Source organism: Natrix helvetica (assembly GCF_964273705.1).
Source record: "Natrix helvetica genome assembly, chromosome: 4".
Taxonomy (NCBI): Eukaryota; Metazoa; Chordata; class Lepidosauria; order Squamata; family Natricidae; genus Natrix; species Natrix helvetica.
In genome coordinates, this window is record NC_138550.1 from 3,690,257 (window position 1) to 3,706,884 (window position 16,628).

At 46.1% G+C, this 16,628-nt stretch overlaps 1 protein-coding gene across 3 annotated transcripts in view; it reads right to left on the bottom strand.

Annotated features, from left to right (window-relative positions):
• ACER3 (alkaline ceramidase 3) overlaps positions 1-14,312 on the bottom strand; it is a 41,957-nt gene extending 27,645 nt beyond the window's left edge. Inside the window, exons 1-2 of one of the 3 annotated variants that reach the window (XM_081950176.1) lie at positions 14,101-14,262; positions 165-275 (exon numbers count right to left, since the gene is read on the bottom strand). In XM_081950176.1, coding sequence (XP_081806302.1) covers positions 165-275; positions 14,101-14,203 — 214 coding nt within the window. In that variant the 5' untranslated portion in view covers positions 14,204-14,262. Of the gene's footprint in view, positions 1-164; positions 276-14,100 lie in introns of all 3 variants that reach the window. The other 2 variants (XM_081950174.1, XM_081950175.1) reach the window with 2 other exon arrangements.
• Between the last annotated feature and the right edge of the window lie 2,316 nt (positions 14,313-16,628).

A 16,628-nucleotide genomic window follows, 5' to 3' on the forward strand; every position in this document is an offset into this window, starting at 1 on the left:
ACATTATTCCTCCAGGCTAAAAGTTTCAACAATGCCACACTATTCCAGCGATATTTCGTGTGGGCCCCCAGGCTGGACATTCAAACGAGAGATCGCACTGAAGTCGGAGAAAAAAAAAACATTCGATCGGACCCCGCCATAGAACAGAGGAGGCGCTCACGAACCTGTGACACACAAGTAAGCCATTAGGTAGCGTTTCTCAAGGCCATCTTTGTAACTCTGAATTGCGCCATAGATGGGAGGGAGAATGAAAATCAAGTTGCTGACCGTGTTCCCTGCAGAAACGAAACCAAAAGGAAGAAGGCATGAGCAAAATGTCTGATGATTTTACAACCTATTATTCATTGAAGAAGAAGAAAAAGGACATTTCTGAGAGGAAAACTAGGGTGGATATTCCAAGGCTCTCAACTCTCTTCCCCTACAATTAAGACTATGTATTCTCGGTTATAAATAGATAAATGAATGACGGGGAGAGCAGAGCAGCTTGGAATGAACTCAGCCGGCATAGCGGTAGACAATATATATATAGTTCAGTTATCTTTGACAACAAAACCATTTCCTTTACAATAAGGGAAATGAATGGTTCTTCTTCCCCATTCCCAGCATTAACAGAAACTGGTGCAGTCATTTTTTTAAAAGTATATTTTAATCGTTTACCTTTAAATATATTGAATGCAGTGTAATTGTCCTGGCATTTCACGTGCCATAAAAACAAAAGTGAAAACAAATAGATATGCTATTTTAAACAGTGCTACTGTTGTACAGTTGTTTTTGACCACAATTGTTCTGACGGAAGCTTCCCAAGAGCCTGAAGCAAACTCCAGGTCCCGACAAAAACCCCTTTCATTAATTGACTGGAATTCTGCTCCTTCACATCCAGCAAAGCCTTTCAAGGGAGGATTTACAGTCACAGACCTTCTCTGGCTTGGAGAGCTGCAGAACTTGGCCAGGAGTCTCGGAGAGTCACGAACCAATGAAGGGAACTAATGGCCTCCTGCAAACTCCACTCCCCTTTCGCTCCTCTTTTATTTCCTCTGGGAGGGGCCATTCATCGTCCACCTGTGGCCTTACTCCCAAGTCGACCCCTGTTCTTTAGCTGTTCCTTTTGCTTATGCACACACTGGGAACAGGCTCCAGCTGTTCGTCTGCCTCACTGATGTCTGACTCCGAAGGTAGCTGATAACTGTCAGACGACCCTGGCCCCCTCTCTGCCTCTGACACAGAGCCCTCATCCGAGACTTCCCCAGACTCCAGGCCCATGTTCCTCCCCAACCTCCTCACTGTCCGAATCTGCTGCCAAAATTGTGGCAAAAATTGTGGACTCAAAATTATAAAATGACAATGTCAACTGCATATAAAGAAAACTTGTATAAGATGTTTTATAGGTGGCACTTATCCCCATCGAGAATAGCAAGAATGTCGAAGAACAAGTCTGAAAAATGCTGGAAGTGTCAACATACGCCGGGCACATTCTACCACATGTGGTGGACCTGTCCTGAAGCTAAAAAATACTGGACTAAAATACACATGTGGTTGGAGAAAATGATACATAAACATATAGACTTGAAACCAGAACAATCATATTCTAAAGAATGTCAATCTATCATTTTAATACCTACATTCTAATACATACATAGTATCTCTTTCCATGTCCATGTTTGTGTCCATGTTTTCTGTCTGTCCATCCGTCCATCCATCCAATCATATTTGTGTCCATGATTATCACCTATCCTATCCTATCCTATCCTATCCTATCCTATCCTATCCTATCCTATTTAACCATAAGGCTATCCAATCCTAGGAGTCAAAAGATCATGCACTTCCAATGTACCCCTTGGTGCTTCCCCACCTTGTCGCGTTCTGATGACAAAACACTTTTCAAATAGCTACTCTGTGCAATCCCAACTCCTTGTGATGTTATATTTGTGCTCGGTGATGGAGAAAGCTACCTAGAATGGTGTAATTAATTCCAAAGTCAATTAGCCCTGTTGACCTGATCAACAAACTCTAAGCGGATAAAAACCCTGGGAGGAAAATGCCACAGGAACAAATTATTTACTGGGTTGAGCAAGAAACTCCATTGTCTTTCAAACTCCCATTGAGGGCAGGTTTCCTTCCTTCTTTCTCAAATGGGCAACTGGAGAGAACAGTTGGAGCTCGGGACTGACTGAATGATTGGCAGGTCGTCCTTCTGGCGGCAGTTCGCTTAATGACCGTTCGGACACGGCACTGAAAAAAAGTTTGCATCGCCGCTTTTCACACTTGCCACTGTTACACTATCCCACTGTGGTCACGTGATCAGAATTGAAACGCCCGGCAATTGATTCATAGTTATGACGATTGCGGTGTCCTAGGGTCTGCTTTTATGACCTTCCGACGAGCAAAGTCAATGGGGAAGTCAGGTTCACTTAACGACCATGTTACTAAGAACGTGGAGGCACAGTGGTGAGATTGCAGTATTGCAGGCTAATTCTGCCAACTGCCAGTAGTTTGAATCTCACTAGGCTCCAAGTTGACTCAGCCTTCCGTCCTTCCGAGGTCAGTAAAATGAGGACCCGGATTGTTGGGGGCCAAGGGGCTGACTCTGTAAACTGTTTAGAGGGAGCTGGGAAGCACTGTGAAGTGGTATATATAAGTGTTTCCTTCCTTCCTTCCTTCCTTCCTTCCTTCCTTCCTTCCTTCCTTCCTTCCTTCCTTCCATCCATCCATCCATCCATCCATCCATCCATCCATCCATCCATCCATCCATGTTGGCACAGTGGTTAGAATGCAGTATTGCAGGCTAATTTCACTGCTCACTGCAGTAGTTTGAATCTCACCAGGCTCAAAGTTGACTCATCCTCCCATCCTTCCGAGGTCAGTAAAACGAGGACCCGGATTGTTGGGGACAAGGGGCTGACCCTGTAAAACCGCTTAGAGAGGGGCTGGAAAGCACCGTGAAGCGGCATACAAGTCTTAACTGCTATAACTTTTGCTACTCACTGAGCAAAGTCACTGAACAGCTGTGGCAAGAAAAGTTGTAAAAATGGGGCCAAGCTCACTCAACAACTGTCTCGCTTAGCAACAGAAATCGTTGGCCTCAATGGTGGTCGTAAGACGAGGACTACCTGTCCTGGGTTCCTTTGCCAACCAACTTTCAGTTTTCCAGCTCAGCGGCACCCACTTCTACGCTAGCTTGTTCAAATAGAAAAGGTGTCACGAGGCGATAAGAGAGGAAAAAAAAGCTGAGCTATACTTGCCGCCTAGACTGGGAATGCAAACCCTGCAGGAAAACAACTAGGCTTAGAGGACATAACCGCAACAACACAAAAAAGCCACAACCGCAATCAAAAAAGGGCACAAGATCACCAGCTCCTAACCCCACGGTGAGCTGTCCGGCCCATTGAGAGATAAGGACTGAACAATTATGCTTTTAGGAAGCGAATACGTAGAGCTTTCTGTTTGGCTGACAGAACTGGTTACTCATCTTTTGAAGCGGTTTAAATTTAAATTTAGAGGAAAAAATAGTTTTGTTTAAGGCTTATAAGGCTGCCCAGCTCATGCATTGTGACTCTGGGCAGCCCAAAACAAAGCAACAAACCAACTAATGATTCCCCACATAAAATTCAACAAATATTGTGTATAACTACAAAAGATAAAACAGGCGATCTGGCATCAGAACAAAACAAAACAAAAATCACATTAACGTATAAATAGTATCGTCCCCGAGTGTTTTCTGCCTGGAATTGCTCCTGAATTCACAACCTACAGCTTGAGCAAAAGACAGTAATAATCCGTCTGGCTGCAATATACTGCTCTTATTTCAAAATACGCCAACTATACTGCAAGGTGAAATCCAGTTTTTGGGTCTTATCTCAAAAGTTATAAATATTCTGAAACTGAGAAAGCAGACAGGCTGGCTTCTTGTAAGTGAAGTTATCTGGTACAGCTAGTTAAGAAAGAAAGAAGAGTCCAGTTAACTCTTGAAAAACCACCTTTGGGGCAACCATGACCTGGATGATGGAGAATCTCTACAGAATCTCAGGGGTTGCCCCAAAGAACCGGGGGGGGGGGGGGGGGTTTCTCAAGCTATTCTCCAAAGCCCCTGAAGGCAGGACAAGAAGCAATGGATGGAAGTTAATCAAGGAGAGAAGCAACCTAGAACTAAGGAGAAATTTCCTGAGAGTGAGAACAATTAACCAGTGGAACAACTGGCCTCCAGAAGTTGTTGTATTTGTATGGTGCCTGATGTGTGCAGCTTTTAGGATAACAGTCTTCCAATATCTGGGGGCTGCCACAAAGAGGAGGTCAAGCTATTCTCCAAAGCCCCTGAGGGTAGGATAAGAAGCAATGGATGGAAGTTAATCAAGGAGAGAAGCAACCTAGAACTAAGGAGAAATTTCCCGAGAGTGAGAACAATCAACCAGTGGAACAACTGGCCTTGTGGTTGCTCCAACACTGGAAGTTTTTAAGAAGAGACTGGACAACCATTTGTCTGAAATGGGATAGGGACTCTTGAGCAGTGAGACAGCAAGTTTCCTGAGCAGGAAACTCTGTTATTCTGCTTAAGGTGGGCAGTAAAGCACTAGGAAGGTGTATATAAGTCTAAGTGCTATCGCTAAGCAATCGGTCACTAAGCAAGGACGACCTGCATCCATGCACCACCCACACAAAGCACCAAATCAATATATTTGGGATGAAAGGGAGACGGGTTCAAAGAGGGAGAAATAAACGGAGGAAGCACTGAGAGAGACAATTATTATCTAGCTGGGGGTTTTGGGCCCTCAGAGGCATGATGTTCTATTAAACGCCCAAACGGTATATTTGCAACTCATGAGAAAGGGCGTTGGTGCTCACCTGATACGCCTCTTCACACAAAAATTGCAAAGTAAACCCAGAACACAGCCGTTACCGTTCTTCACAAATTAATCTGGAGATCTGTTGTTGTACTTTTGCTGCTTTGATGGATCACCCCATAGATTGGTAAAGTTATGCCTCTTCACCAGAGCAACGAGAGGGAGGAATGAAGAGAGGGGAGGGGAGGGCTCCATTCCAGAGATACCCATCGGCTCCTTCAAATAGGCTGGCAGGGATTTCCCCCTGTGGCACCTGAAAGGCGCACTCAAGTATTTGCTGATCTCCATGGAGAAGTGAAACCCGACTCTCTTTCCCACAACCAGCAATCCACATTCTGCATTTCCTTCCTGCTCTTAGGAATCTTCCCTAAGTCTGGGTCTTATTTTCTTTTGGCCACCAAAATAAGCACTGGAGGGTGTCTTATTCCCCCCCCCCCCCAAGGCCCACATGCTAGTGCCACCACTGCCATGAGGCAGGAAGCAATGAAGATGCCCCATGCGCGCCCTGCACCGGCTTACCTCAAAGGCCCCTGCAGCCAGGCCACCCACGCCCCGACACCTGTCTTGCCTCACGGTTGTGGCATCGGCACACCGCTCGGCCTCCTGCTCCGTTGCGGCCACGAGCAAGCAGAAGTGGGCTGGCGGCCACGTGGGCTCCTTTTCCACAAGGCAGTTGTCGGGGCATGGATGGCCTGGTTGCGGGGGCCTTGAGATAAGCTGGTGCGGGGCGCATGGGGCAGCACCACCACACGACCCCGCCTCCCGGGTCATGGCACCGCAAGCAACCAGATGGAATGGGTGGGTGAGCAGCTGTGCAGGCTCTTCAAGGTAAAGGTTCCCCTCACACAGAGGGGAAATAGAATCCATTTGGTGGAGTTGTTAAGGCATCAGACTAGGAACTGGGGGACTGGGAGTTCTAGCCCCACCTTGGGCAGGACGCCAACTGGATGGCCTGGGGCCGGTTGCTTTCTCTCAGCCCTAGGAAGCAGGCAATGGCAAACCATTGGGAGACCCTGGCCAAGAAAACTGAAGAAGCTTTTCCAGGCAACTTCCCAGAATCGGACAGAAGTGAACGGGGGGGGGGGGGGGGGACACGGACGGACGGACGGACGACAACAATAACTTATGGCTGCCTGAGATATGGAGAGAGGACCGGAGGAAGGAAATGTGATGACAACACAACATCAACGAAGGTATTACCAAGGAAAAGAGCAACGAAGACGATTAGGGGAGTAGAGGCTGAAACCCACAAAGAACGGTTGCTGGTATTGGGTAGGTCCAGTTTAGTGAAAAGGATTAGGGGTGACATGATAGCAGTGTTGCAATATTCGAGGGGCTGCCCCCCTATTCCCCAAAGCACCCGAAGGCAGGACAAGAAACTAACGAAGGAGAGAACTAACCTGGAAGTAAGAAATTTCCTGACCGTGAGAACAATTAACCAGTGGAACTACTTGCCTCCAGAAGCTGTGGGTAACCCCAACACTGGGAGTTCTTAAGGAGATTGTTCAACCATTTGTTGGAAATGCTATAGGGCAGCGGTGTCAAACTGGATTTCTTCAAGGGCCAGATCAGCATTGTAGATCTACGCAGGCTGGGGCCTGGGGGGATGGTGGGGGGAGAAGGGGAAAGATGAGATGGACGCCTCTTGCAACACCCTGCCAGTTTGGGCTAGCAGAGGCACTTTGGGCTGGTCCTTTGATATTTCCAGGCCAGCCCCATGGGCCTTGAGTTTGACACCCCTGGTGATAGGGTCTCCTGCTTGGGCCATCAACTTTGTTATTCTGTTTGCACCAGGGTCAGAGGTCAGTCGGGAAAGTGATACGGAGGAATGTTTGGAGTTTGAAGACAGACTTAACAAGATGGAGAATTCAGCATTATTGCACTGCCGTACTGTAATATAATTCCCCAATAAAGGTCTATTGAGATTCTCAATCTTCCAGGTCATGGTTGTCCCAAAGGTGCTTTTTCAAAAGGTAACTGGATTTTCATCCAGTTCTCATCCAAGGAGCTTCTTTAGGCGTGCGTGTGTGTAGCATGTGCATATGTGTTATGTATTGTTGTTGTTAGCTGCAAAATCGTGTCTGACCCATCGCGACCCCATGGACCACGTTCCTCCAGGCCTTCCTGTCCTCTACCATCCTCCGGAGTCCATTGAAGCTCACGCCGACTGCTTCGGTGACTCCATCCAGCCACCTCCTCCTCTGTTGTCCCTTCTTCTTCTTTTGCCCTCCATTGTTCCCAGCAAGAGGCTCTTCCCCAGGGAGTCCTTCTTCCTTCTCATTAGGTGGCCAAAGTCTTTGAGTTTCCTCTTCAGGATCTGGCCTTCTAGAGAGCAGTCAGGGTTGATCTCCTCTAGGACTGACCGGGTGGATGGCCTTGCAGTCCAAGGGACTCAATGCAGGAGTCTTCTCCAGCACCAGAGTTCAAAGGCCTCCATTCTTTGGCCCTCAGCCTTCCTTATGGTCCAACCTTTACAGCCTTCTTCTGGTAACTGCGCATGAGTACACTGGGAACAGGCTCCAGATGTTCTTCCCCACACTCCAGGACTGGCCCAGGTTCCTCCCCAACCTTCTCGCTGTCCAAATCTGCTGCCAGCTCTGCTGGCAGCCACAACAAAATCAAACCATTTCTCGGGGGGGGGGGGGGGGGGGGAAATAAAGGCGAAAAAAGTCTTGGCTTTTCTCAAAAGCTGGTTGCTAATTCCATATTCTCAAACAGCGCTAGCCCTGGATTTCTTATGCATGAACTGTGCTGGCATATGCAGATTAAGAGTACGTGAAAACTTCACGCCTTTACTTCCAGAGTTGCAAAAAATCTTATGGTTCATGAACCGCCAAAGCTATATGGGAACTTCCCTTTTCAAGGGAGCAGAAGATACTTAGGACGTGTCGTTAAGGCCAGTGATATCACTCTCAAACAAGTGGGTGTAGACTGAAAAAAAAAGGAGTTAAAAAAAAAGTAGAAGCATCAACATTGCTCATATTCTGCTTTTTCAACACAAGGTCACCCCAGGACATGCCCAACTGTTGTACTACTGTTGTGGCTACTCGCTAAAAGTACAATCTAGTGTAGCTGAACCACAAGTATTAAAGCTATTTATTTCTTTATATTGTATTGATCTCCTGCCTTTATTCCTTTATAAGTAACCATGGGCAGTGGGCGTAGGCAATACTCTTTCCTCCATGGAGAAATGCTCAGCAACTACTACCCTGTACTGGACTGAGAAAAAGCGACTGGCACAAAATCACCCAAAAGGCTTTCATGGCTAAGGCAGGACTAGAACTCTCCAGCTCCAGGTGATTAGCCTAAAAGCACCCAGCAGGCTATTGTCTAAAATGGGATTCAAACTCATAATCTCCTGGTAATTGGCCCAAAGTCGCCCAGCTGCTTTCATGCTTGAGGTGGAACTAGAACTCACAGTCTCCTGGTGGTTGGGCCAAAGTCACCTCGGCAGTTTTTCAGGCCTAAGGTGGGAGTAGAACTCATGGCCTCCTGGCATTTGACCTCAGCTCCTTCTGTGGCAAAAAAATACCGTAAGTCCTTTTCTGTCTCCAAAGTGAGGGAGACTGGCACCCCTTATCTCTGCCTGAAATTCCAGACTGAGTCTAGCAATAAAGGGACAAGTGAGATCATCAAATTCCAGACGTTACTATGTACTTGACTGGCACGTGCCACATTTTTGAGGGAGCCTTCCCACTCCCTCTTTACCTGGCCTTAAAAATAGTAACAACCACAAGCAAGTAAGTGCTTGAAGAAAGCGTCTGAGACACTGCATTCCAAACTTCCTCCGTTCTCCGCTATCAATTAGATCTCCTCTCTCCATATGTTCGCTGCTCATCTAATTTCTTAATTCTGCAAGGCAGTCCAAAAATCGCAGCGCCTGAAGCGACATTTGCACAGGTGCAAAAAACAGGCAGCGCTGCACAAGCCCATGCGGTTTTCTTGGCCACATTTTTTTTTTCCAGACGGAGGATGCCGCTGCTTTCTTCCTTAGACTTAAGAGAAAAGGGCCAGCCTAAAAAGTCATCCAGCTGGCTTCCCACATGCCTAAAGCAAGATTAAATCTCCCAGGTTTAATCTAATTCAGCACATTAACCCCCGGACCAAACTGGCTCCCCCGGTATTAAAAATAGTACTGACAATTATGCATCTTTATTAAAATAGGGAGGTTGCGTGGTTTCTCCTTGCTGACTCGGGATTCTCACAAATTGTTCCTTGCCTCGCCCATGCGCATATTGATTTGGTGACCTGACTTTGGGACAGCACAAGCTCGCATGTGTACAATGCTGGTTGCCCAATAAATACTTGAGATCTTCATCGAGATTACACAAAAAAGACCAGTGGGTAGAATTTGTGCTTTTTTTTTTACTGCAAAGCAATCAGCGATCGCTAGAAAAATCGTCTGTTTCACCTCTGCGCCTGGAGGGGGAATAACTAAAATTGGTGCTGCACCAACGCTGGCCTCTTCTGAGTACAACAACAAAGTTGTAATCTGCACAGAGCAGAAACGGGAGGACGAAACGTAAAGTCTATGAAAAACAACGTGAGCATCTCGCTTCTGTGGCATCTGTGCTAAGGACGGAACACACAACCTGTTCATCAGTTGGAAGAATAGAGATGTGAAACTGGAGCTTTGGTATATGTATCCATAAAGTATATGAAATTTCCCTCTCATGATGTCCATAAAAGGTGGCATTCTCCAAACAAGCTGGATCCTACCCCAGAATTTTCTTTGTAGTATCAAGGGCAGCAACAGAACAAGGACAATAATAGAAAGAGAGATAACTGTAATAACATGGGTTTTTTGTAAGTAAGAAGATACGGCTATCTGGAATGTGATTCGCTCACGGTAAACTATCAAACATTATCTTCAGCAAGTTTTAAGATACACAGCTTGTGTTAATCGCACAAAACAGATTCCTAACTTACTTGGAGCATCTCAGAGGTGGGCTCCTACCGGTTTGGACCTGTTCGGACGAATAGGTAGTAACTCGGCCGGACACACGACCGTACCGATTCTATCCTGGGCGCCGCCATCTTTATTTTCTGTTCTGCACATGCGCAGAACAGTCTTCATTGAAAAAATGTATTTCCTCCCTTTTTTTAATGGTGTGCGCAAGCCAGTCCCAGAGATGGGCAGGTTTTTTTTGAAAACAGAAGCCGTTTTGCCTTCTCCCAGCCCCCAAAAGCACTCTGCAGGCTTCAACAGGACTGGGGGGAGAGGAAAATATCTCAGTTTTTTGTGAAAAACAGCCAGTTTTTCGCAAAAAAGGGGGCGTTTTCCCCTTCCCCCAGCCCTGCTGAAGCCTGCAGAGTGTTCCTGGGGGCCGGGATGGACAAAAACTTTTTTTTTCCTTACTGGGTAGTTTGCAGGGGCTCCCTTAGCTCCGGCAAGGCTAAAGGCACACACACACCCCGCATCAAAACCTTTCACCACCGTTTCGGTGGGCATGACTTGGTGAGGATGTCATGTGACTGAGGGTGTGTGAGTGATGTCACATTGGCCACAACCACTCAGTCACATCCCCCCCCCCATCTAGCCACACCCACCGAACCAGTAGTAAAAAAAATTGAAACCCACCCCTGGGGTATCTCATACTGGCATCGGAATCTGTATAAATGTTTGATCCTTTGTCAAGATATAATTTTTGGAGTGGCGAAATGAAATAATTTTTAGGAGTATTTGGCTTCACCTTTTCCTTGTCCATCACCATCTTCTTCTTCTTAAGGGGTAGGGGGCTAAAAGAATGGCTGTGACAAATATCTCACATGATAAGGGCAGCCAATGCAGAAATAGGTGGCTCAGGTGGTTGGACTAGATGATCTCCAAGGTCCCTTCCAACTCTGTTACTGTTTACTGTATGGCCTGGCATGGTAGTAATAATCAGGATTCTGGAAACATCTTTTCCAATGAACGTACAGGTAGTCCTCGACTTATGACCATTCGAAGTAGCAATAGCACTGAAAACAGTGATTAGGGCTATTTTTCACACTTATGACCACTGCGGCATCCCCATGGGCACATAAACAAAATTCAGATGCCTGGTTCATATTTATGAAGGTTGCAGTGTCCCGGGGTCATGTGACCCCCTTTTACGAGCTTCTGACAAGCCCAGTTAATAGGGAAGCCAGATTCAATTCATAACTAATTTAACAACTGCAGTGATTCAGATTCACATCTCTGGCCAGAAAAGTCCTAAAATGGGACAAAAGTCACTTGACAACTGTTTCACTTGGAACAGAAATTTTGGGCTTCATTGTGGTCATAAGCCGAGGACTACTGGTATTGTATTAAAAGCCATGTTTCCGAGAAGTATGCCCTCATGAAACCTTACTCCGGTTAGTAAAATGCACGCCCATCAGAGAAGATGCTATCAGGCTCCTTCTGATATTTATAAGGGTGATTTGCTTTTAATATGCTTGACGAGTTTGCTCACTTGTTTTTAAAAACCACCGAGACAGATCAGCAAGGTTTAAAAGTAAAGACGCATCAGCAGAATTTCTTAATGCGCAACTGTAGATTTGAAATTCATAAAACCTGGTTGGGAAAAAGCAGGGGCAACATTTAAATATCATGCCCAGCTTAGTTTTAATGGCAGGATTTGCCCAAGCTTTGCTTAATCCAGTATTCTTTTGCAAAAATCTCAGCTCTCAAATTGCATTAGAAATTAGAAAGTCTTTCTTCCACCCACATCTGACCTATAGAAAAAAGCATTCTATAATTCCAGAAGTCGCTACGAAAGTCTGCATGCATTGTTGGAAACGAAACCTGAGCTTTTGACTGCAGGCGTCATCTGCCCCATATATAAATTTTAACTAGAAAATTAACTCTCAGTATAAGTTAATGGTCCGATTGCAGGAAAGACATGTAATAAAGGCATTACTATATTTTTTAAAGCTGTACTGTACGAAATCCATAACACACACACACACACCGCTCCTGCCCAGCCTGTAGAGTGAAAGGATTAAAACTTTTCAACTTTTTTATTCATTTTTTGGAGCATCGAAAGACGTTAAGGAGCAGCACTATCACAACTTGACTGATGCCAAAACAATGGATGGGAGACCACCAGGAAACACTGGGAGGACAAGAATCTGGGAAGAAAGCAGCACAGATGCCAGGAAAACTGCATAGATGCAGACATGCCAGGGGCTAACTTCAACCTGAGGAAGTCCTCATTGGTGGGTTTTTTTTAATACACAGGGTTCTTTCAGTCTGTAGACGTTTTGGGTACCTATGTCACCTTTCAGTCCCCAAGCCTCTTCCCCCAAATGTGTCTAGGGTTAACCTTTCTAGAGGATGGCCCTCAACGCGTCATCCAAAGTCACAAAATCAGGGAAAAGGAAACCCAGAGAAACTCTTCCTTTCTGGAAATCCTTTCTATGACTATTAGGGGGGAAAGCTACCCCTCAGATAATCCCCTAGCAAAAGGGGCTCAACCAGGGGTGGGTTCCTGCCAGTTCTAACCTCTTCTATAGAAGCGTTTCCACAAATCTACAGGGCCGTTTAGAACCAGTTCCAGCTCCCTCCCCCCGTCCGTCCGCTCATCATCAAGATGAAGAGCGAGAGGAGGAATTCTGGGAGTTGAAGCCCACAAGTCTTAAAGCTGTCAAGTTTGAACGCCCCTGGGGTTTTTTTTCCTAAAGGGTTATGGGTGCAAGGGTCTTGTAACTTGACAGCTTTAAGACTTGCACACTTCAAATTCCAATGTTTCTGAGCCAACATGACCGGAGGAGGAATTCTGGGAGTTGAAGTCCACAAGTCTTAAAGCTGTCAAGTTTGAACACCCTGGGGTTTCTTTTTCTAAAGGGTTAGGGGTGCAAGGGTCTTGTAACTTGACAGCTTTAAGACTTGCACACTTCAAATTCCAATGTTTCTGAGCCAACATGACCGGAGGAGGAATTCTGGGAGTTGAAGTCCACAAGTCTTAAAGCTGTCAAGTTTGAACACCCCTGGGTTTTTTTTTCCTAAAGGGTTACAGGCGCAAGGGTCTTGTAACTTGACAGCTTTAAGACTTGCGTGCTTCAAATGGCAGAGTTCCTGAGCCAACATTTTGGTTGCTAAGCAAGAGCGTTGTTAAGTGAGTTTCACCACATTTTACAAGTTAGCCACGCCCACCCAATTACACGGCTGGCAAGCTACTCCCACCCGGTCACATGGCCGGCACTCCCACAAAGCAAGCCACACCTACAGAAGAGGTTGTAAAAAAATTTGAAACCCACCACTGGGCTCAACCTATTTTGCAAAACACCTGAAGGCTGGACAAGAAGCAACAGATGGAAACTAATCAAGGAGAGAAGCAATCTAGAACTAAGGAGGAATTTCCCGAAAGAGAGAACAATTAACCAGTGGAACAGAAGTTGTGGTTGCTCCAACACTGGAACTTTTTAAGAGATTGACAAACCATTTGTCTGAAATGATATAGGGTCTCCTGCTTGAGCAGGGGGGAGGGGTTGGCCTAGATGACCTCTAAGGTCCCTTCCAAAACTAATCTAGGAGAGAAGCAACTTAGAACTGAGGAGAAATTTCTTGACAATGAGAACAATCAATCAATGGAACAACTTGCCTCCAGAAGTTGTGAATGCCCCAACACTGGAAGTCTTTAAGATGTTAGATGACAATTTTGTCTGAAATGGTGTAGGGTTTCCTGCCTAGGGAGGAGGTTGGACTAGAAGACCCCCAAGGTCCCTTCCAACTCTGCTATTGTATTGTATTCTATTCTAATTTCTATTCTATTATACTCTTAATTCTACTCTACTCTTATTTCTATTCTATCCTATCCTATCCCCAACTCTTGTTATTCTGATCACCAAAGATTGCTCCTTCTCATTATTATATCATCATTATACTTATATATGTTAATCTAATACATGCTTGAGGAAATAAATAAAATATATTTTTAAAAAATTATTGCCCCTGCCTCTTCCAAATATCTCCCCCCGCCCAAATTCCATTCTTCCACAATGGGGTGGGTTGGGGGGGGAGGAAGGAAGGATCTAGAATGGGGGAAAAGACGCCCTTAAGCAATTCCTATGGGGAACATATACCCCCCCCGAAATAACAGGGGGGAGGCTTCTGCCATTGATTACCCACCCACCCCTTTGCAAAGCTGCAACGCTTCAAGGCTAAGGGGGACAAGGCCGCTCTGCCCCCCCCCCCCAATAATTTAATGACCCCTCTCCATCCCCTCACAGCCTGGGGGAGGAGGGGGGTCCAAGAAGGGAGGCGCACCTGCCCCCCCATCCCTCCCGCCGCCATACTCACAGAACTCGGCGATGTAGAAGGACACGACGTAGTTCTCCTCACACCAGTCCAAGGTGGAGGTCGGCGGGCCCCAGTAGCCGGCGCGGTCGCCGACGGGAGCCATGGCCGGTCGGAGGGCCGAACGCGGAGGAAAGGAAGCGCTTGCCGCCGCATCCGCTCTTTTTCGGGGCCCTCGGGCGAGCTGACCCCGCCTTCCCGGCGGCTTGAGGCGGGGCAGCAGCGGCGAGAAGCCCGCCTGCTAGGCTTGGCGGGCAAGGCCTCTACGTCGCCATGGCGACCAAGGAGAACGGCTCGCAAGGCTTGTCGGGCCGGTGGAGAGGGGGGGGCTCTACGTTGCCATAGCGACCGGCGACGAATCGCCTTCGAGGCTTGCCGGGCTGGAGGGTTCTTACGTTGCCATGGCAACCGGGCGACGAATCGTCTTCAAGGTTCGCCGGGCCGAGGGTTCTATGTTGCCACGGCGACGATTCGTGGGGGGTGGGGGGAGTGGGGATGACCGCTCGCGAGGTTCCAAGGGCCGGGTCTCGGCGTTGCTATAGCGACCTCAGAGCGTTCCATCCCCGCTGGGTCCGTAAGGGGGCCGGTCTCTCTCGACCAACGTTGGGCCTCACAGGCATCCGAAGATGCTAGTCCTCATGGAGGCCAGGGAACTGGTCCCGAATATTAGCTGAAAGTCAAACTGGCTTAAAGTTGGCAAGGCTGAGAAACAGTAATCTAGGGTACCAATAAGATGCACAGGTGAATAAAATTTAATTTTAGGATCATTTTGTTTAGGAAAAATAAAAAAATTGGTGATATATTTAGAATATTCAGGAGCAGTTGTGGAAATATGGAAGGATAAACCTCACATCTGAAGTAGCCGTAAATGAATATATAGGTAGTCCTCGATTTACAACATTCATCTAGGGATTTTTTCAAACTTACAATGGCACTGAAAAAAAATGACATGACCATTTTTCACAGTTACAACCACGGCCACACGATCCAAATTCAAATGCTTGGCTCACATTTACGACGGTTGCAGTGTCCTGGGGTCATGAGATAATCCCCTTTTGCGACTTTGCCGATGGAACAAAATCAATGGGGAAGCCAGATTCACTTAACAACCGTGCTGCTACCTGATCAACTGCAGGGATTCTTTTAACAGCGGTGGCAAGAAAGGTCGTAAAATGGAACAAAAGCTCCCTTAACAAATATCTCGCCTAAACACAAAAATTTTGGGCTCCCTTGTGGCCATAAGATGAGAACTGGCCTTATTCTAGTACAATGTTAAAAAGCTTCCTGTGAGAAAAAAAAAAGATGTTGATTAGGAAAAACAACTATGATGAGATTTTGAAAGTTTGCACACTAGAGGGAACCAGAAAAAATTAAAGATTAGGCTTAAAGAAGAGACTCACAAATACAGAATAGAGCTAAATACGATAGAATTCAAAGATAGTTGGGAACAATGCGCTGAGAAGCTACTTTTAAGATGATCTGCTGTCATGAAACTGGATGTAAATGGTGTTATGGAAGAGGAACACGTTTTACTGGGTAAGGCTGAAACACAGGTGGATTTGAAAGTGGATTTAAAAATGATGAATGACATGGGGGGGTGGGGGAGATGGATACACAAAGGAAACCAAGTCATGCCTTCATGTTTGTTTGTTTGTTTGTTTGTTTGTTTGGATTTATATGCCGCCCTTCTCCAAAAGGACTCAGGGCGGCGTACAACATTAAAGAAAACACACATCCCAAAAGTTAAAAAAAATTAAATACATATCCAAAAAAACAAACCGAATTTAAAAGACAGTACATTTAAAATAAGTTAAAATTAACAGGCCAGGCCGGCTTGCTGGAAAAGCCAACTTTTTAGGGCGCGCTGGAAGGACCGGAGGCCGGGGATTATGCGAAGCTCCAGGGGCAGCTCATTCCAGAGGGAAGGCGCTCCCACAGAGAAGGCTCTCCCCCTGGGGGTCACCAGCCGACACTGTCTGGCCGACGGCACCCTAATTAAAAAGGATGTGCAAACGAGAAACCAGAATAGCAACTTGGATAATGGTATTCTTTTGGATTTATAAAAGGGAGGAACAAAAGACAGAAAATGAAATTATATCAAGTTCTGAGACACTATTCAAAGGGATTAATGAACAAACTTGTTTAAACTCTATAGACAAAATTGTTCAAAGCAAAAGGAAGGGGCATAAAGTTGGTTTATTTGGACAAAGGTAAAATATATGTCATTACATGGGTAGTACATAAAAACGTAACAAGCAAAGCAGGATACGAATAGAAAAGTTGCAGAAGGATAGAGGGGCTGATTCTGGCTGGATGAGATTAAGCCTTCAAAACAAATGCATGCAGGTAGTCCTCAATTTACAACCGTTTGTTTAGTGACCATTTGAAGTTACAACGGCATTGAAAAAAGTGACAGGACTATTTCCTCCCCATACTTACGACTGTTGCAGCATCCCCGTGGTCACAATCAAATTCAGACGCATGGGAACTGGTTCAATGGAGCCCAAAATTTCTGTTGCTAAGTGAGACAT